Raw genomic sequence first — 20,968 nt, forward strand, 5'->3', positions numbered from 1 at the left:
TGGGGTGAAAAATACATCTACATGGCTAGACTTCCATACTAATAATGATCATTTTAATGATCACTTTAACCATTAAACATTCTTGTTTCATAATGACTTACACTCTACAATAGACTCAACTGGGGGCAATTCTCTTGTGACACAGCATGTTAAGGATCTGGCATTGTCACTGCAGTGGCTTGGGTTGCTGCTGGGGGTGGGGTTCGATTCCTGGCCCAGGAACTTCCACATGCTACAAGTGTGACCAAACAAACAAACAAACAAACAAAAAGTGGGAAGGAAAGCTAGCTCTCTCTGACTCTGGTCCCACTTGGCAGCAGGAGTCAAGCCCCACGGACTCGCTATTTCTTTTGAGATACTTTCCATTTGCGTGCTCCGTGTTACGGTAATACTCACCAGCAGCTGACTCACCTCTCATTATTTCACTCCGCCTGAACACAGATTCTGGTTATCAGGCTCTTTAAAGGTCTGACAGTATCATTAGTATACAGAAATGCCATGCATATCTTCCAGTTATAAGACAACCAAAGGCAGAAGCTATGCATATGCAGGAACTGAAGAGTAAAACCTCCTACATGAAAGGGAGCCTTGACTCACAAACATCTAGGTGTGCGCACGTTTCTATCTCTGTGTCTGTATACAGGTGTGTGTGTGTAATATCCTAAAACGACCACACACAGTGTGACCTTGGTGAGCATATGCTATGTCGCTGTTCCTAAGGCACAGCAAATGGACCGTCTGATTTTTTTTTTTTTTTTCCTTTTCGGCAACACATGTGAACATCGGACCCCAAATCACTGATTTCCATCTGGAGCAGATGTTAAAAGTGGACAGAGGGAAGCCTGACTGGGTGGGGTTCATTGGCAGCCGACCATGAACTTCAATAATGCCCAACCAATCTGCTTTGCTGGGAGCGGCTTACATCCCCTAATTTCTTTCCCAGACACCAACTGAAACATACAATTTATGGGAATGTTTTATTACTGACCATCATGTGCTCATGTCTATAAAACCCTCCAGTTACACTAGCGACGAATTTTTTCAAATAGAAGAATACGCATGAAAGAACATTGAGGGTACTCCCTGTAGAACTCTCCACATCACAATAGTAACACAGCATTTTGCAAAAGGGTGAGGAACCATTTAAGTATGGAAGTTTTTCACCCTAGGTATCAACAGAGCTTTCTTCAAGGGTAATTAAAGTTGACTTCCTCTTCAGGTCTTGCCTTGGCCATCAACCAGCCCAGGAAGCTTTCTCACTAAGTGTGAAAACTCTTGAACACTCAGCATCGGACCCCTTGCCTATGGCTTTATGGTCCCTAGCCATGCATCTCCAAAAATGCTGCAGAGGACTGTTAGTATTCACATGGGCTTTCCTTAACAATGGGACTATTTCTGGGAATCAAAGCCCAGGGGAAAAACAATATAAATTAGGGAAAATAGGGAAGGAGTTGTGAGGCCTAGGTGGTTTAGCCTCAGGCAACACTGAATAGGTTTGCAGCAATCTGCTCAGTGCAAAAAACCAAAACCAAAACACCAATTATCCTCCTTGAAGCGGGCTTGCTTCACTGTTTTCATGTTTTTCTTATGCCACATAACTAAAGCATATGTACCAAGAGGTTATATAACGTCTTGGAATCACCATGCTTCAGTCATTGGAAATAAAACTGACCTTGTTTGTTATGTGTTTCTTTTTTAAGTTCACCGTTGTGGTCTCCGACTTGGTCTTTACTTAAACCGTGGTTAAAAATAAAGCGCTCAAAGAACTCTCTTTACCCACCTGTGGCGGAATCGCAATGTTAAAATCCCAATTAGTCTCGGAGTTATCAGTGTGTGTGGAGGGAGCAGAAGTGAAAGCTTGTAATGAGGAATTCTCATGACATAAAACCACTCCCCTCTCTTGGGATAAGACGGGTTCTTAAGAGTAGAGATAACATGCTATTTCAGGATCAGTGTGTGGGTGAGTAAATTTTCTGTGGGGAAAAAAGTAATAAAATCCAAAGGACAGCCATAAATCTATTCGGATTACCATGGAGATGACATTTGGATCGTTCTTCAGATGGTGTCAACATTATTTGCTACAGTTCACCATTTTACATACTTTCATGTTCCCCTTCCTTGAGGTCAGCGTGCTTACGCGGGATCATACGGTGTTGACTCTATCTCAGAGCGGCTTTAGGACTTAGCAAGGGATGTTTATTTAAGAAAAGAAAAGAAAAGAAAAGAAAAGAAGAGAAAAGAAAACACCATGTCAACAACATGCTGGGACACACTATTTATTTTGCAGTCACTTACTGTAAGTGCTGTCCTCATCCTTTGTGCCATCAATGGTTCCGTCTGCCTGCAGCTGCAAGTGGAAACCTTGTCGGCTGTAGAGTTTGGTAACTATACCCTTAAGCTGAGGCTCTGCAAAGAGAACGAGGGTTGGGATCAATGCGTATGTTGTGCATGCGGAGTGGAAAAGACGAAGAATTCAAAATTCTAACTTATTGACAAATTTTAGGGGAAAAGGTCAAACTACACTTTTTAAAGAGTCCTCCGAAAGAAAGAAAACAAAACAAACGAGCTCCAAGTTTCGGAATCAGTCTCCCGCCTGAAGAAACCTTTGATTTCTCCCCAGGGAACCCTGGTAAAGCCCTAAGGCTTCCGAGAGCAGAGACAGTTTCTGATGGCTTGTCCTTTGGCTTACAGGGTGGTACTCTCTCTCATTGGGTATTCGGAATGGGTTGGCAAATGGCAGGTTCTGCCTTTTAACAACGTGACACTTCTCATGAGCAAGGAAAAGGAGAGATCCCAAGATGATGTGCAGTGGTTTGCCAAGCAGGGACCAAAAACACACTGGGAAAGATTTCCCTCCGAATGACCCCAATTTGAACGAAGGAGCCCCTCCATTGGAAAAAGGTTGAAAAATATGCATAAACAATACGGAACCCCATCAAAGGACTTTTATATTTTGAAAATTGGGCAGTGACTCAAAAAGGGGGGAGGGGAGAATAAAACAATCCTTTCCATACCCTAGCACACTAATTATCCTTAGGGCAAGTGGGTGCGAAGAACGGGAGTTTTGCTGGTGGGGAGGAAAGAAAATGAGTTCATGCTTATTTTCAAGTTTAGTATCAGAAATATAATTATCCAAAATAAGTGTTCTCGAAATGATTTTCAATTATGAAGCACCACAGATTAATAAGGTACCTAATTTACCAATAACAGCCATCTTATCCAACACTTGCTTTTATTGAATACAGACACCTGCACCGAAATGATATTTATGTGATTATTCAGGCCGCATAATCATGCTTTGCAATCGCTTAATCCTTCTTAAAAACAAGCCTAATTTACAGCGAATGTCTTCAAAACTTCGAGCAAAGAAGATAACGTATGTCTGCATTTCCACTCCGGGATGCGGGAGAACACACAAGCAGCGAAATAACAGATGGATGAATAAGTCTGAAATTCTGTAATAGTTATCTAGGCAAAAGTAAGAAAATAGCGCAAAGGACTCGTTTGGTGAAGAACGGCCAAATCCGCTGCCTCCTGGCCAGAAGGTCTACTTTGACGCAACCTGACACCTAGAGCGGTGTGAATTTTCCCCAGCACCGGAATACCGAATATCGGAATATCTCGCTACTCTCTCACTGAATAGGTTCAAAAGGACCCACAACCTGGCTCGGAGTTGACATTCTCTCTTCAGTCCTGCATTTTAGCAGCAAGTAGTCTAACCAGATCACTAAGCTCTATGCCACAAGGTTCGAGGAATCCACCCCCTCCTCCCCAGCGAATATTTCAAAGCTGCACCACAAGTCTGTCCCGAGGAGCTTAAAAGTGATCAAAGAAACAGAATGTCTAGATGGTGGAAGCCCACGGCCCTTGGGGGTGGAAGCTGGAGGGGAAGGGTCAGAGTTGCTGGGATGAAGGCAAGGGAGGGATCCCCCGGCTTCTCCCGGGGTGGGGGGTGGGCAGGGGTCTGCCTAGCTCGGCGCCTGCAATTAACATGCCACACACACACGCGCTAGCCACGGATGGGTCACGCCTGGCCAGAGCCCATGGGCTTGCGCACATGTGGCCTGTGTGAAGCTGACGGCGCGCCCACGGGGCAGGGTATGCCCCCAGGCTCTGCGCCTGTCCCACGGCAGTTGCAATGCAGCAAGCCTGTTACCCTTACGAAGGAGGCGAGAAAGCGATCGCTTCCCACGCACGCACACCGGCGAGGTGGCCAAATCCGCACTGGATGGGCCAACGATAAACTCGCCTCCGCTTACATCCACGCCCTCCAGCCCCCTCCACACTCGTAAAGTATGGGGGCCCAAAAGAAAAGCAAAGAAAGCCAGCCAAGAGCCCCTTCCAACCTGGTCTCCTCCTGCGCCTCTTCTTGGAGCCGAAGAGTTTGACCCGGGAAAAGACGTTTAACTTGTTTTTGTCGCAGCTGGTCTTGCCTTTGCTGGGGCTGCTGACACACTTGCAGGCGTTCGATTTCTCGCGCTCGCGGGCTTGTCGCTTCTGCCGGATGAGCGAGCTGGCGATAGCCGCCGCCATGGCCACGACGCCCACCACCACCACTTCTTTCGCGGCCCCTCTCCGGGTTCGCCTCCTCCGCCCGCTCCTCCGCCCGCTCCTCCGCCGCTCGCCCGCTCGGTCTCGCGCCTCCGCCGCCTTCGTCTCCGGAGCCGGCGCTCGCCCGGGCTTCTCCGCGCTCGGGCTTCAGCCGAGGAGGGGGCTCAGCATTCCGGCCGAGCTCCTCCGGCGGTGGTCCGGCTCCCGCGCGGGCTGCCGGCTGCCTGGGTCCGAGCCGACGCCACAGCCCCGGGCCGGGATCGCGGGCGAGACTGGCTGGCGGAGGCAGAGCTGCGCGAGTGCGTGCGCTCGGCCCCTGCGCCCCGAGGACACTGTGCGAGTCCAAGTGGCTCGGGTCGGAGTTTCGCGGCACCCCCCGCCCGGTGCCGCGCGGAGGGGGCCGGAGGAGGGAGGCGGGCGGAGGGAGGGAGCGCGGGCGGGAGAGAGGCCGGGAGCGCGGGCGGCAGCAGGGAGGGGGGATGGAGGAAGCGCGCGGCGGGGGGGTGGGGGGGGCGCGCCCTCGCCCTGGCCCCTCCGAAGCTCCGACTAGTCCTTGCAACTTCTTGGCCTGCCGATCGGCAAAAGTTGGCCCGTGCCAGCTTTCCGACGGGGCTCAAACAGGTAATGGCCTCGCATCTTCGCTGCTGCCGCTGCCGCCGCCGCTGCTGCTGCTCTGGGCGCGGCACAGACTCAGTGGAGGAATTCTGTCGCCGCAGGCACCCTCGGGAAGAGCGCGACGGCCTCCCCGAGGCCCCCTCCCCCGGCGGCCCCTCCCTCCCGGAGCCCAGCCCGCTGGCTGCGGGCCGCGGGCCGCCCCCTCCCGCCCCACCCCCCAAGTCCCCCTCGGGCCGCTCGGGCTAACACCTGTAGGGGCTTGGACACTGCCCCAGCTCCCACAGCCTCCTCTCCTCTTCTTCCCCAAAGGAGCTTGGGGAGGAAACAGGGATGGAGGAGGCACTGGCAGGAGGCAGTTGGGTTGGAGGAGAGGGGGGTTGCTTGGAGATGGGGGATGGCGGAGGGGGAGGTTCCCTTAGTGTGTGACTCTTAGCTGGCCAGATTCCGCCCGGGCCGGGGGCCCCGGGAAGTTCGCCCGCCCCCTGCCCTAGACTCGGACGCACGAGACCCACTCCCCTCCAAAGACACACACTCGCTGAGGTTTTTCGCAGGGTTTTTCACTTGTAGCCGTTCAGCGGAGAGGCCAGGGCTCCCAGACTGGCTCAGCCCCCGCGGCCGCAGCAGCGGCAGCAGCGGCAGCAGCGGCAGGCACTGCAGAGCTGCGCCGCACACCACGCTGCCACCCAGTGGTTTTTGCTGACTTTTCATTTCAGGCCAGTTTGTGCCTTCGGACCCCCGTTTTTCCTCTGGGCCCCCTCATCATCCCCTTCGGGTTTGGGATCCCGATACTGCTTGGGTCGTGTACCATAAGCCGTATCTGGGGAATGCAGAGCTGAGCCTCTTTATTTAAGCTCTGGCGCGTCTCCAATATCCTAACTTGTTTTTTTTTTTTTTTTTTCCCCTTTTCCTGCTCCCCAAGCTCAGGCAGTCTGCCTCCCTCCAAATCAGGAACCAAGTCTGGCTTTTTGCTCGCTTCACTCAATTCACAAGTTTTGTTCCTTCCCTGTTCTACGTTTTAATCTGGAGGAGAAGAAAAAAAAAAGAGTTTGGAGGTCAAGAATGCAACAAATCGTCCATCCACAGCCCTCCCTTCAAACAGTCAAGGCTGCTTTACTATTTTACTTGACTTCTGATGCCAGAAAGGAAGCCCCCAAAAGTAGTGCTGCTCTAACCTGGAACTACCACGACGCTGTATTTACTGCACCTTCACTCCTCTTAGATCTTTTCAGAATTGATGTAGCTGCAAAACCAAATGCCTGGACTCAGGTCCTTTTCTGAGCTCTCAACTAAGAAACTGAAGTCTTTCAGCCCATCAGAGCTGAATCGCCTGAACCTTCTGTAAATTTCCTCGCTCTCCCGGGGAAGCTGCTGTCACCTCCCTTCCACCTTTGCCCAATGTCGAAGTGTCTCTTGCCCTATCAGAGGCTCCATTATGTGTCTGCAGAGGCCGGCGGGGTGAAGGTTGCAGGGACTGAAATGGACAGATACAGGAGAAGGATGCAGAATGGTCCACCACTCCCCTGTGCTTTGCCAAAAGAAGAGAGAGGACCAGGTCGGAGAGTTTCAGCACCTCCAGTCTCCTGAAGTATCTTCAGACTTTAACTGGGGGGGGGGACCCCGATCTGCTCCTACTAGACTTGGAACATCTTAAACATTGGCACTGGGTCTTGGTCACCACTCTATTTGCATTTCCTGGCACAGGTCCTGTCACAGAGTTTATGCTCCATAAGAGTTTATTGAAAATGATTGACAAATGACTGGTTGATATCAACTGTGAAGGGCAGGAAGATGTTTCCTGGCTCAGAATGTATGCGATTCAAATTCCAAGCACCATGAAGGGAAATAATCTCACCAAAAGAGGGGAGAAAAGAAGCTCCGACCAGGACCAAATATTTGGGGTGTGGGATGGACGGTTAAGAGTTTCCTACTCACTCTGCATGTTTTTACCTCCTGCTAAGTACCAACTCCGAGGGCCTTTTTTTTTTTTTTCTTTTTTCTTTCCTCTTGCTTCTCTCTTAAGACCCTGACCCCAAGCAGGCATGACCACACTAAAGGAAGACAAAGTTCTGATTCAGGCAAGGGACAGATCCTGGGAAGAATGAGAGAAGGCTACTGAGAAAAGGAGGGGGGCTTTCCCACACTCCTCTCTCCACTTGTGCAAACACCGTTCACAAGGTATGTTCAGGATGCCTGGAGAAGTACTGGCACGGCCACCCTGAAGTGGGTAATTGAGGTAAACAGATGCGGAGAAGACTTCGGGAATATATACAAACTCGAAAACACAGAGACGTCAGTACATCATGGCGTCGCGTGTTGTAATCCTGTCACTAACCCTCAGCCACCACCCCAGGGTCTATAGGTATGTGCCATGAGCTCGTGGAACCACTGGGTCAGTGCTGATAGCCGGATGATGCTATGGGTGTTCACAGATGTCTTTCTTGCTCCAACCTCGTTCTCTCAAATAAATTTTATGACCCTGAAAAAGGAGAGGTGAGGGAGATCCAGACTCTCTTCCTGTGGGCCCATGAAATGTACCTCTGCCTCTTCAGAACCCCCCTCTATTCTTCCAGCCCCGCGGACAGGGAGACGAATGACAGAGACAGGGGCCTCTGCTCTCTGGGCTCCGCCTGCCTGCAAACCACAGGTGTTTTCCTCTCTCCCCCAGGAAGAGAACCCACAGATGCCTAGCGCTGGACGGGAGAGGGGTCACGGGGGCGGGCAACGGAAGGAAGGCCGTTTTGACTTGGGGTCCAAATTGTATCGCCCCATCAGTTTAACCACGGAGAAGAGTGGCTATAACTCTGACACCCTCGAAGGAGAATCGTGCCCAAACCCCATTCATCTTCAGGAGGCATAATGAAAGACAGACTCGCAGGCCACCCGAGAGAAGCATATTTTGCCTTTCCTTTCTGTCTTACTGACACCCCAGACCAGGAGCGGGGCATTTCAGTGGGAGGATGAATAAAGAACTTCCTTTTGACACTTATTTCCAAAGGGTCTTTTTCTCCCGTCTTGGTCTGTTCCCACCACACCCTTGCTATGGAACTTCCTGGATCTCCTGCAGACCCATAGCTGCAGTTCTTCCTGCTTAACTCCGAGGCTCCCAACTCCTCTTTGCTGGGTCAGCCGACTCGCCCCAGCCACCCAGACCCCCTCCCCCGCTGCCCTGTGCACCAAGCTCTCTCCTTCATGAGACTGAAGAAAGCATCCTTGGCTCCTTTCCAACTCAGCTCACAAAGAGTTCTAGCCTGGGAGCAAGAGGTATAAGTTTGAAGCCTGTCTCTACCGGTAACAGGCTGTGTGACCTTGGACGTGTCATGTATCTTATGGGGGCTTCGGTTTCTCCATCTTTATTTGGGGAGGGGGGACGCCCAAGGCATGCGGCCGTTCTCAGGCTAGGGACTGAACCTGTGCCACAGCAGCCCCCCAGGCTGCTGCAGTGACAACGCTGGACCCTTAACTCACTGTGCCACAGGGGAACTCCCAGTTTTCCCATCTTTAAAGGCATCCTTGAGACTCAGTTAATGGCTTTCAGGTCATATTCTGCAGAGCCCTAAGAATAACACGGAGTCGGTGGAATGGAAGTTTCCCCACCTGTGTTTCCACCATAGCCCTTCTGCTTTCCTAGCTTATATCCTGGGACTCATTGTGTGATTCCCTACCAAAAAATAAAAAGATTCCACCACTAAAACCAAAACACTTGAAAACCTCTGGAGGAGACGTCCCTGAGAGCCTTTTTTGGTTCCGGGAGCCTAGGGTTTTCAGGCGTCTGTCCCGTTCCCCGAGGTCTTCGTCCCCCCCTCCTCACACTGAACCTCTCTGCTTCCCCCCCACCGCCCCCCGCGCCCCAGACCATACACTCCACGTGGGATCCCACAGGAAAATATAAAAGTCTCTTTGGCTTCATGCCCCACGGGTTCACTCGAGAACCAGGTTTTGGCATCCTTTTCAGGGAGAGTTATGTGAGTTATCAGAGCAGAGAATGCTGACTGTTCTCTGCCAATCTCTTTTGGCAGGCCTCGGATGAGCTGGAAAGAAGCTGAGAGGACCTGCTCTCAAGAGGCATCTCCAGGAGAGAGACAGAAACCCAAACAGATGTGACTGTGATGAGTAAAAATGAGCGAATTCAGACACAGCCTAATCAGGAGCAGCCTCGGTACTTTCTGAGCAGGAAGGAATTGGCTGTCGGAAACTCGGAAAAGATTTCAAACACCCTTCCTTCGTGAAGATAAACATAATCAGAGCCACTTGCCAGTTTGCTCTCCAGCTTCGCTAACAGTCCATCAAAACATCCGAGTGACCAGTTACCAGGTCAAGGACTGGTGATGAGCTCTAAGGGAGGGGGGGCGGGCAGGTTCAAGTGCACCATGGTCCAGCAACATTGAGATCGCGACTCAGTAGGGCAGCAGAGGGGGTACTAAAGAGCCTGGGCAGCAAGTACCATCTTTTGTAGTCTATTTAATTATGTCCCAAAGCCCAGAGAAATACTGCATAGAAATACAAATGAGGAGATTAGAGAAAAGCCATTAGCAGAGGCTCTTGCCACTTAAGTCCAAGCAGGAGGGAAAATGCAATTTAAGGAAATCTCGTCAATGTCACACTGGAATTCCAGAGACAGAAAGAATGACTATTCTGTAACATAACCTGACACATTCATTAGCTGTCAGAGAGTCCCCTCCATTTGGGGGGATTATGCTACAGAAACAAAGGTCCCCAGAAGCAATTTTTTAGAAGTTGATTGGCTCTCCTGATTTGCATTTGAGATGAAAAGCCAGGGGACCTAGGCTTGCGCTGCTCTAGGACAGTGGGTTGGTCTTCGTTAAGTGCTCTTCCTGAGATCATTCTTTAAGTACGCAAGCTACAGAATTGCCTGAAGCCACCTCTGGTTTCAATGTAAAACCAAATAAATTAATAAATAAAGTCAATTGAGAACACACTAATTCTGATCTTTAAGAAGAAAAAAAAAATCCCATAACCCACGTAAAAATTGTACCATTCAGTTATAATTTATGAACATTCCAACCATAAAGCACCCTGATGGTATTTACCATACCTATGAATCCAGCTCTTTGCTATTTAAGTAGCCATAGCAGCTGCCACATCAAGAGTTCTAGATCTCTGATTATCTGCTTGGTCATCTAATCAAGAAAACTTGGAGAGGGAGTTCCCTGGTCACCCAATGGGTTAAGGATCCTGCATTGTCACTGCAGTGGCTCGGGTCACTGCTGTGGTGTGGGTCCGATCCCTGGTCTGGAAACTTCCATGTGCCACGGGTGGTGCGGCCATTAGAAAAAACCCCAAAAAACCAAAAATCAAAAAACCCACTACATTACTATTAACATAACCATAGCCTGCAACTGAGAGGTGGGCACGAGGAAAGGGGCAGCAGCACCATTGCTGAGAAAGCATAAGGTCCTGTCTGCTGGGTCATGGAGAGAGGCGGTGCCTTGGCCTTTGGAAGATCATATTGGGTGAACCTGGAGCATGTGGGTCAAGGCGGCCGCACCAATTTTCTAAAGTTCCTCTTGGCGAAGGTTCGAGTAATATTTTGTACATGCAATAAACTTATTCTTAACCCAGTGGTTTGCCCCAGCGGCGACAAAGTGTCCAGAGCCAACAAAACGCACCAGCTTCTCTGGGATCAATTTAGTTTCATTCAATAATATTTGAAGATCTGGAGGGAACCGTTGTTATTCTACGAACTGACTGGTGGCTTACAAACATAAATGAGGTGTTTCTATGATGAAACACTCACGGCAGACTAAAAATGTGCCAAACTCAGAGGCGAAATATCTGTAACACAGGGTTCCTTTCTTGCCCAGTGAACTAAGTCATCTAAATGAAAAGCTAGGGGAAAAAATAATGGAGGATTTGAGGCAGAAGCAGACAATCAGTCATTTTTCTGGATCTAAGCTGTTTCAGAAAATAGGATTTGGGGAGGCCTGTGACCTAAACTCAAGATTTGAGGAAGGGAATGCAGTGCTTGCAAATGATCTACTTAGCCTACGGGGGGCGGGATTCTCAGGCAGCCTAAGAACTCTGGATTGATTTCCTATTTGCCAATGGCACCGTTTCCATCAACTTCCTATCAAGAGCTGCCATCTCTTAAAGGAGCAGAGAGAGAATGGGAAGCTACTTCAGTGCTCTCTCAGGATTAAGTCTTAATGCATCTCTTTGAAGACAGCGATCAGAATCTGGGCAGGAAAACCTAGCAAATTTGGAGGAAATGGCCTCCTCCAGATTCTGAGGAGGGGACAAAGGCCTGGTCCATGATCCACCTGAGAACTGGGCAGATGCCCTAGACGATGTATTTAATTTTTTTGTTTTTTTTTGCTTTTTTTTTGCTTTTTTTTTTTCAGGGCCGCGCCCGAGGTATATGGAGGTTCCCAGGCTAGGGGTCCAATCGGAGCTGTAGCCGCCGGCCTACGCCAGAGCCACAGCAACGCGGGATCCGAGCCGCGTCTGCAACCCACACCACAGCTCACGGCAACGCCAGATCCTTAACCCACTGACTGAGGCCAGGGATCAAACCCGCATCCTCGTAGATCCTAGTCAGGTTTGGGGAACCCCCCTCGAGGATGTTTTTAACTCTCCACTCTGTTTTAGTTGTTGTTTGTTGCTTTTTTACCCAAACGGTGGTTTCAAATGGAGACAACCTTCAATAAATACTGTGGTTATCAATGGACAAGCAACTTGCTAAGGGCTGTAACACTACTATTTTACTGAATACAACCTGTAAGGGAGGTGTTATCCTTATTGCCATTTTACAGAGGAAAAGGAAGCCTAGAGAGACTTAGTGACACATTGGTGGCTGTTCCGGCCTGTACACAGGTGCCAATGCCTGTGTTCAAACTGAGGACTCTGGCCCATACAACGTAATGTGTACAAGGCCAGCCCTTTTCCTCTGTGACACTGGGCTCGGTAATGGCTATCTCTCCGCTTGGGTAACAGAAAAAAATGGAATATGGCATAATCTTTAACTTACTTTTTTTCTTTTTTTAAAAAAAAACGAAAGTGAATTATGAGCCAAACAAGAATAGATGAGCCCTATGCATAGTTATTAGCACAGTTGATACACTTTTAACAGTAACTTCCTAGGCGGACGTTGAAAGACAACTTCACCACCTTTCTCGCTAAAATCCAATGATTCTAAGTCCCTGCATCATGTTATTCTAGGTTTCTCAGCCCAGGGAGTCCTGTGACACCAGGACCTGGTCTGACGCGGGTAACCTGGGGTTCTGAAATGTGATGAGACCCGAAGGACATTTTCTGGACTTTTCCTTCACGCCTCCATAGCCGAGATAAGACGTTAAAGCAACTCCCAGTTGGCCGAGTTTTTTTCATACGGGGAAAACTGGCTTTGCACACTGTAAGCCTTTTCGTGCCATCTGCTTTCGGCTACAGGAAGCTCGAGTTCAGCCAAAAGAGAGAAAAATATTACACGCAATGTATTCGCTTCCACGCTCTGACGCCCATGACTGTTCTTTGGCAATCCGGGGCTTCTCCAGTATCCATTCGAACCAATTTGCTCTAACTTTTCCCTTCTGACAAACAGCTAAAAGTATAATAAACAGACTGGAATTATCTACTAACTTCTTCTGTAACCACTGAAGACCTCAAGCAATGCCAGAATCTGATTTCATAACAGGAGCCTTGATGCTCAATGAACAATCTCATTTTAGAGAAGAGATCTGAGGCAAGGGAAGTTAAGTGACTGTGACCGGGGCCAAACCGTTCATTCATTCATTCAAAATTTACTGAGAACCATATGCCATGAACTGAGCTACAGCCTGAAGGGGTGCAAAGCTATAAGATATTGATTGAGCACTAACTCTATCCCTAGCACTCTTCTGAGTACCTTATCCTTATTTAGCCATTTAATAGTTACAACAGCGTTATGGGCTTATGCCCATTTTACAGACGAAGAAGCTGAGGCAGAGAGAGGTTCCTGAGGTCATTCAGGTAAGAAGTGGTGGAGTCAAATGCACGCGTTCTGACTTATACCCCATCTCCCTAAAACAGCTCTACTGCTTCTCCAGTGACTGCCCCAGCCTCCGGGGGGGGAGAACAGAAGTTAATAAAATGATGGGTACCAAAGGTGATGCAGCACTGCAAGAGCGGTCCCAAATGTCCAAGGGTTTGCGGCGCCCAAAAGAAGGCCCAGTCGACTCTGTGGGCAGGTGTGTCCACTTCAGAAAAAAACACAAAACCATCTCACGAACGATGGAATTTTGGAGGATGAGAACGAGCTAGGAAATCGGGGTATGAAATTGGGTAAAGTCAGACTTTAAACCTAGGGTAACCCGACTCCTGGTGCTGAGTTCTTACCAGGCGGTATTACTTCCTCTCATGTGAGAGCATTTCCACAACCTTGGATTTTTTAGGCCCCTACATTTTGAATCACTTGGCAACAAGTTGATCTCCTGTTGTAACCACGCTCCAGGGATATCATTTCTGTGCAATATCGATTACAGGTATGATTATGAAGCATTCTGGGGAACAGGCTAGGGGTCTAATCGGAGCTGTAGCTGCCAGCCTACACCACAGCCACGGCGACTCAGGATCCGAGCCGCCTCTGCGACCTACACCACAGCTCACAACAACGCCAGATCCTTAACCCACGGAGCGAGGCCAGGGATCGAACCTGCGACCTCACAGATGCTCGTCAGATTCGTGTCCACTGAGCCATGAAGGGAACTCGGTTGTGGAGGTTCTGATGGACGTGTGTGAGTTGTCTTCCTGTTGTGCACAATACTGTCAATGGTGATGGTCAAGGGTACAGTAGTTTATCAATTAGCAACTGCCATCAGCGGAGGGCTTAGGAGAAGTAATCCGTTTGGAAAGATGCCAATCAAAATGAAAATTAAATTGGCATGTATGCCACAGCAAGTCCCGCATTCTTCTCTTGCAATAACTGGGGTGAGCTTAGCCACCAGCGATTTGCCTGTGGGCAGTGATTAAATAATCTGATGATGACGACGATAAAACTTTAAGCTAACAAATGAATGAAAGATTATGGGGACATGACTGTCCAAGCCAGATAATCCTAGTAATTCCTCTATGCAGATTTCAATATTCCTACTGGAGAGGGACAACTAGGATTTGGTTAGTGTTTCAATTGCAAACATATTTTGAAAAATCTTCCTACTTAACTCATTTCTCTTCCTGCTGCCAAAATACCAGTGCCTCTTTTCTCTTGGTATCCTTGGGTCTGAAAAAATATATACTTAACAGAATTGTTAAGGGAAACAAGAGCGCCCTAGTTCACTATACAAAAAACATGTTGTATGTGCGTGTGTGTGTGTGTGTGTGTGTGTGTATACACTCTAGGCAGGCTTCAGGGAGGGCTGTAAAGCCAGCACCTCAGCCCAGATGCCCACCGACCTTATGAGGCTCACAGGAGCCTGCTCTTCCAGATAAGTCATGAGGATGCCGGTTGTCCTAATTCTTCTCCTTCGCTAATATTGTCTTTTCCCCTATCCCATCATCCCTGGGTCACTGCTTTCCAATAAGACAGCTACTCTCATCCGTGCTGGGTTAATGACTACTAATAAGGCCCTCCTGCCACCCCCCTCCCTCAAGTGGCTCCTTCTGACAGCGATTTTATGGAGGCAATATTGTGCTACAAAAGTGCGCCTCTAGTGGTGACATTTTAAATGACAGAACAGGCTGCCTGGAGAAGCTTCCAGGGAACTAAGAGCGAGCTTTGGAGCATCCCTCAATTTAAAGGAGCCCCGCCGTTCTATCCCACCGGCTCTATGCATGAGTGTGCCTCTGAGTGGGCACGTAAGGCTGCGTAGACTTGTACGTCAGACAAGCTCATTCTGCTTCTGTTCAAGTTTTCCTACTCTTCCGAGTCAGCATTCCTGAAAAAAAGTTTTTACCAACAATCCCCGCTTCCCTTCTTCTCACTGACCATTCACTCGAATTTTCTTATATGTGTGTATATACATATTCTGAGCAATTCCTCTACATAGGTTTCAGTATCTCTTTTAGAGAGGGACAACCAGCACTTGGTTGCTATTGGGAATATATTCAAAACACGACAAATAGTCTTACTGCATTCCTCTTCAATTATGCTCCTTCAGTTGTGCAGTTGTTTTTCTTCAATTCTGGAAGTTATCTACAGCTTCCCTTAAATCTCTCTCTATTCTTTTTTTTTTCTTCTTTCTTTTTTTGGCCATGCCTGCTCCACGTGGAAGTTCCTGGGCCAGGGATCAAACCTGCACCACAGGAGCGATCTGAGCCACTGCAGGCACAAGGCCGGATCCTTAACCTGCTGTGCCACAAGAGAACTCCAGTTTTTAAATTTTAATTTCCCAGCTTTACAATATACATTGAGAAGGGGGGGTTCCAATTTCTTACACTCCAGGTCCCAAACGGACCCTCCGCCCATATTCTGCACGCCCAGGCCTTGAGTCCTGACTCACCACCACCTGGACAGGACTTCTAGCTCTGAGCTTTATGCAGGAAACTCAAGGTTTTGTGTCGGGGCTGTGGCTTCAGCTTAAGCCTTAAGGTATGTATCCAGGTCGAACACTCTTGAGGGTCATTTAGCTTCAACTGTTGCACTTTGCTTTGGCTTTGACTCGCTGCTTTGTTTCTATCACCCAGAAACTTTCCTTTTTCGATTCTGAATTTTCCTTCCTATTGTCAAAGACTGATGGTTATATTTGATCCACCCTTTCTACATCTTTATGGATGAATAGGGGCTTCTGCAATACCTTAGTTCAGCATATTGACTAAAAGTCCCTATTCAAACTTTGCTTCTATCATAACACTAATATTTTTTTTTGTCTTTTTGCCTTTTCTAGGGCCTCTCCTGTGGCATATGGAGGTTCTCAGGCTAGAGGTCTAATTGGAGCTGTAGCCACCGGCCTACACCAGAGCCACAGCAACGCAGGATCCGAGCCGCGTCTGTGACCTACACCACAGCTCACGGCAACGCGGGATCCTTAACCCACTGAACAAGGCCAGGGATTGAACCCGCAACCTCATGGTTCCTAGTCGGATGCATTAACCACTGAGCCACGACGGGAACTCCAACACCACTACTGCTTTTACTAAGATCAGCAATAACCTTCTTATTCTATCCAGTGACTGGTTCTCAGTCATTACTTTACACAACCTTTCAGCAGCACTTGATGCCATTCGCCATTTTCTTCTTAATATTCTTCTGTAAGTTTCTCTGAGCCTCTGACCTCCTGGTTTTCCTCCTTACCTATATCTGACTGCTCCTTCTCAATCCCCTTTTCCTCTTACTGACCATGTGGGTTCCTTAGGATTCTGCCTTAAGCCCTCTACTTTTCTCCCTCACTCTCCTCTTTGTAGGTATACACTCTTCGTTTGTCCATTCAATGAATGTTCTTTGAGCACTTACTATGTGCCGGGCAGAGCTGTAGTTATGTGGCAGCGAACAAGGCACATGTGATCAGGCTCACATGGACATGGTCGTCTGGTGAACAGCCAGACGGTGAACTGTTAAACCCAAATCGTTTATAAACGTATCAAGTGTATAAATTGTCATCACCGCTATAAAACAAAGCACAGAACGCTATTCGAGAGTAATACAGAAGAAGCTACTTGAGATTGGAAGGCCAGGGACGGCCTCTAGCAGGAGGTGACGTCCAGCTGACTCCTGAAATATGAGATGGACCCAGACTCATGAATAGCACAGGAAATACCTACCTTTTCTCCTGTAACAACGCCAGAAGTCTCCATCGCTTTTGATGGCAATCAGGATACTCTACCCTTGAATAGGGCACTTTGGCACACTGGATATGAGAAGCTGAAGCCGTCTGAGAAAACAGCAACAGCAGGGCTCTGACTGTCCATCCTCCTTTGCCCCAGAAACGGTCATAAAACCCTCGTGTGAGAGAGACGTGCCCTTCCTGCCAAAGGAGCATCACCCTCTCCAAAGGCTCTGCTACGTTTTCCCCCAGTTTACAGCACCGACCTCACCCTCCTTGGCCTGTTATATTTCTACATGACTGCCCATTCTGCACAAAAACTAGCATAAAGATACTCAGGTCTCATTGCTTCTTCTGGTCTTTCTTTCCTGATGAAGACGCTTACGTCACGTATGACGGACGCTAAGTGTTTATGTTTTTTCTCTTGTTAATTTGTCTCTGTCTTTTTTTCAGACCCAGCCAAGGTTGAGGCTGGGTCTGAAACTCAAGAGGGGTGAGGAACCCTTCTTCCTCCCCTACACCTTCATCCGCTCAGGCAGCTCCTCTGAGCTCTCTACATGGAGGGTTCTACACAAATGCCACTCAGGACCTTGAACTGGACAAACCCCAAGGTGAACGTGTCTCCCTAAACTGGGTCCTCGTCTCGGGTTCCTTGTGGCTCTTCAGTTTGCTTCTTGAATCCCACTCCTTTCTCGATTCATCCACCATCTCAACCAGGCCAGATGCCTATGCCCTGTTCGCAGGTCTCAGTGGCTCTCCACTTACAAGCCTTCCATTATCTGGCCCCAGACTTCCCTTGTCGCCCTTACTTCCTGCCTCAGACACACATACTTCAGCCACAGCCAAGTACTTCCCTTCCAGCCCCTCCGGCCCCTCCAACTGCTCTACCTTTGAAAATTCTAGTCCCTCTCCCTAGTAAACGCCTCGAGATTTATTTCAGGCCTGACCTCCTCTGGAAAAGCTTCCTCCGCAAGCCTCCTATAAACGCGGCTTCTTCTCTGCTCCATAGCACACCTTACACATCCGGCTATGACGGCATTCCGGTCTACTTGGCTGTCAGGCCCACCAGAGAGTGAGCTCCCACAGCAGGGCCTGGAACCTCCCCTCTGGATGCCCACAGCCCGACAGAGCAGGGACTCCGTAAATGCTAGTTGCCTGACTAAATGCATCAGCCAAATCTCCCTCTCTCTGTTTAGAAAGCAGGCGGCAGGCGCCTGGAGCAAGGCTACACAGGACAGGTCTGTGTCAATAAAAGCAGGTTCTTGGCAAAGGCATGTGAGAACGTAGCCATGTTTTGAAATAGACAGGAAAACTATAGCTCAGGCATCAAACTGGAAGCCAGGGATAACCGGATCCTTGCGAAAGGGGGAGCTGAATCACACTGGTAATTAGGTCGGTCCATATTTCACCATATTTGGTAGTAAAAGAATTCGTTAGAAGCATACAACGTGTTCAGCTTTGACAGAGCCCTTTTACAACCATGATCTTATTTCATGTGTTTGAGGACTGGTGGTTTCGATTGGCTCCATTTTACAGACCGGAAAACGGCGGCTCACCAGTGGTCATGGTTTGCCAACCATCGCAGACCTAATTTACTTATTAACCCGTTTAGGCCCTACCTCATTCCAAAGAAGAAATGTAATTGCTTACAAAAGGGTACACAGGAAAACAAAGGGCACGGGGGCGAAGGAAGAAGAGCCAGACAGGACCGGAGGCCAGCAACGTCTCAAACCTAAGGTTCCTGACTCCCGGGCTAATTCCCTCTCAGCTCCATTAGCCTGCCCCAAAAGCTTGTCATCCACTGGGCGGTGATGGGCAGGAGTTCTGTTTGTATTAAAAAAAAAAAAAAAAAAAAGGAGCAACACTTTTGACCTCACAAAGCAAGTACCCTGCTATCTAGTAGAATAATCTCTCATTAAATGTAAGCACTGAAATGAGATCCAAACCTGAATTACTGCACTTATCCTGCGTGGACTCGAGACCTGATCAACCAACAGACAGAGGCAAGGTGAAATGAGCTGAGACCACAAAGAAGATTGGCCCAGGAGGGTACAGGGGCCTGGGTGTTTCAGGGCCATATAGATAGATAGATAGATAGATAGAGATATTAATATACAGAAATTAGATCAAGAGGTGACTCGGTTGCTGAGGTAAATGAATTCAATTTTGATCACATCCCATTTTACAGACATCCGCCTGCTGCTCCTCGTTTAAACAATGAAGGAGCTTTACTCGGATCCTCTGCCTCAACCAGAATCACAGTTACCATTTTCCTAAGGGTTTTATTGAAATTGAAAATGATAACACCTATAAAACCTCTCTAGGGCTGACATTTCCAAGTCTCTTTTTCAGCACAAACAAAATTAGAAAATGGAAAATATAACCTTTCTCGCCCTGTATTTTCTTCAGAGGGTATAAAATCGAAGGGTAGTCTCTATTCCAGAATCATGACCAAGCAGGAGGAATAATAATAATAATGATGAGAGTGATAATAACAGCAGCTAGCAGGGGGTTTTTCTGAGCATTTACTCTGGACCAGGCACTGTTCTAAACACTTTATGTGTGTTAACTTATCCGATGATCACAGCAACCCTATGAAGTAAGAGCTATTATTATCCCCATGGTTTAGATGAGGGCCATGAGGTTAAAATTTTGTTTAAGGTCACAAAGCTAACGACAGCTGGAAGTGGGTTGCTCCGCCAGACAATCCCGCTACATAAAGATATGCAAAGAATCCTAGCGTATGGTCGTTTGGTCGTGCGGGTTGGTTATGTATTTTGGGGATCCCTTCTGGCCCTTTTCTACTCCCTGTGGTTGTTTTCTGTTCCTATCATTGTCAATTAACATTGCAGTAGTAGAGGCTCAGGGACAGTAAAGAAAATACTAAACTTAGCGAAATTTGTGAGAATTTCTTCAAGAAGTGGGAAGACTCCTCAGGTTTGTTTATTTTCCCCCCTCCCTTGATGCCCATCGCGGAGATTTCTCGCTACTTTGCAGCTTCGCCATCACTTCTTCCCTCTAAAGAGCTGACCTGGTGTTGCCATGGAGACCGAGATCAATGCCACAAGCCGGGGGGCCTACTCTGCATATTCTGTTGATTAGCAGGGGCACCAGCTAATCCCTGCCAAATCCTCCCAGCCACCCCCATAACTAATCGCACATGTTGGCGCTATAAATATGGACGTTAAAAACTCGGGTTATTTTACACTTCAGTTCCGTTCAGTAACAGCTTCATTAAACCTCGAGGAACAAAAAGTCCACAGAAAAATAAAAGTCTTTTAGGAAATTAGTTAAATAAGAAGGGAAAGTAGGCTTGACCACTGAGAGGAAGAGCAGAGAATACAATACCACACCATAAAGGGTACCTCCTTCCGGGAACTCAGGAGTTGATCACCCGGACCAGCTCTCCTGTACTGAGTCGTCTCTGTGCCTGGCAGTGTGCTAGCTGCTGTCACACGGGTTACCACGTTTCATGTTCACAACGATCCTAGGAGACCCAGACAGGAGCAGCGGGCAGAGTCACAAGCCCAAGTTCAGACACCTCCCAGGCCATACTGTCTGAACGGAGCTGGCCCACCCAAGTGCTCCTGAGTCCCTGTCACCCCTGGAGAGGGACTGTACATGGCGCTTACTTTCCATCCAATAACTGGATTCTCTAGCGGACAGAAACGAGATCCATGAAGAGAAGCCGTGAGGAAACAGAGTAGGGCTCACTTTGACGAAGCCACTTCTAATAAGAGCGGTGGTCCAAAAATGGATAGAATGGATTCCCCTGGCAGGTAGTCAGTGCCGTCACTGGAAGTGTTCCTATAGGGGCTGGGGGTTCACACCAGCCTGGGAAACACCTATCAGATGTTGCAGAAAGGATGCTTGCATTTAGTGAATGACTGAATCTCATCATTGTGGATCCCTGCGTCAAAGGCCCAACACAAAGGCCACCCCAGAAGCTTGCTGAGCAAGAGAAAGTGCTCAGTAGTGGCTCAAAAGGGAGAGGAGTTAGAGAGTTTCAGAGGCTGGGATTGGGCATAAGGCAGTTTTAAAGCAGAATTCTGTTAAGGACGGTCCTTACAAATCTTCACCAGAATTTGTAAACTCGGCGAGCTGCTGGAATA

The 20,968-nt window shown here is 48.4% G+C and overlaps 1 protein-coding gene across 4 annotated transcripts in view; it reads right to left on the reverse strand.

Annotated features, from left to right (window-relative positions):
- Window positions 1-20,968, reverse strand: part of FGF13 (fibroblast growth factor 13) — a 493,558-nt gene that overhangs the window by 65,783 nt on the left and 406,807 nt on the right. For 3 of the 4 annotated variants that reach the window (XM_047765421.1, XM_047765420.1, XM_047765422.1), the window contains one exon: window positions 2,296-2,406. In XM_047765421.1, the coding sequence (XP_047621377.1) occupies window positions 2,296-2,406 (111 nt within the window). Of the gene's footprint in view, window positions 1-2,295; window positions 2,407-4,346; window positions 5,277-20,968 lie in introns of those variants that run through there. The other variant, XM_047765423.1, reaches the window with a different exon arrangement.

This window comes from Phacochoerus africanus, chromosome X, assembly GCF_016906955.1.
Source record: "Phacochoerus africanus isolate WHEZ1 chromosome X, ROS_Pafr_v1, whole genome shotgun sequence".
Taxonomy (NCBI): domain Eukaryota; kingdom Metazoa; phylum Chordata; class Mammalia; order Artiodactyla; family Suidae; genus Phacochoerus; species Phacochoerus africanus.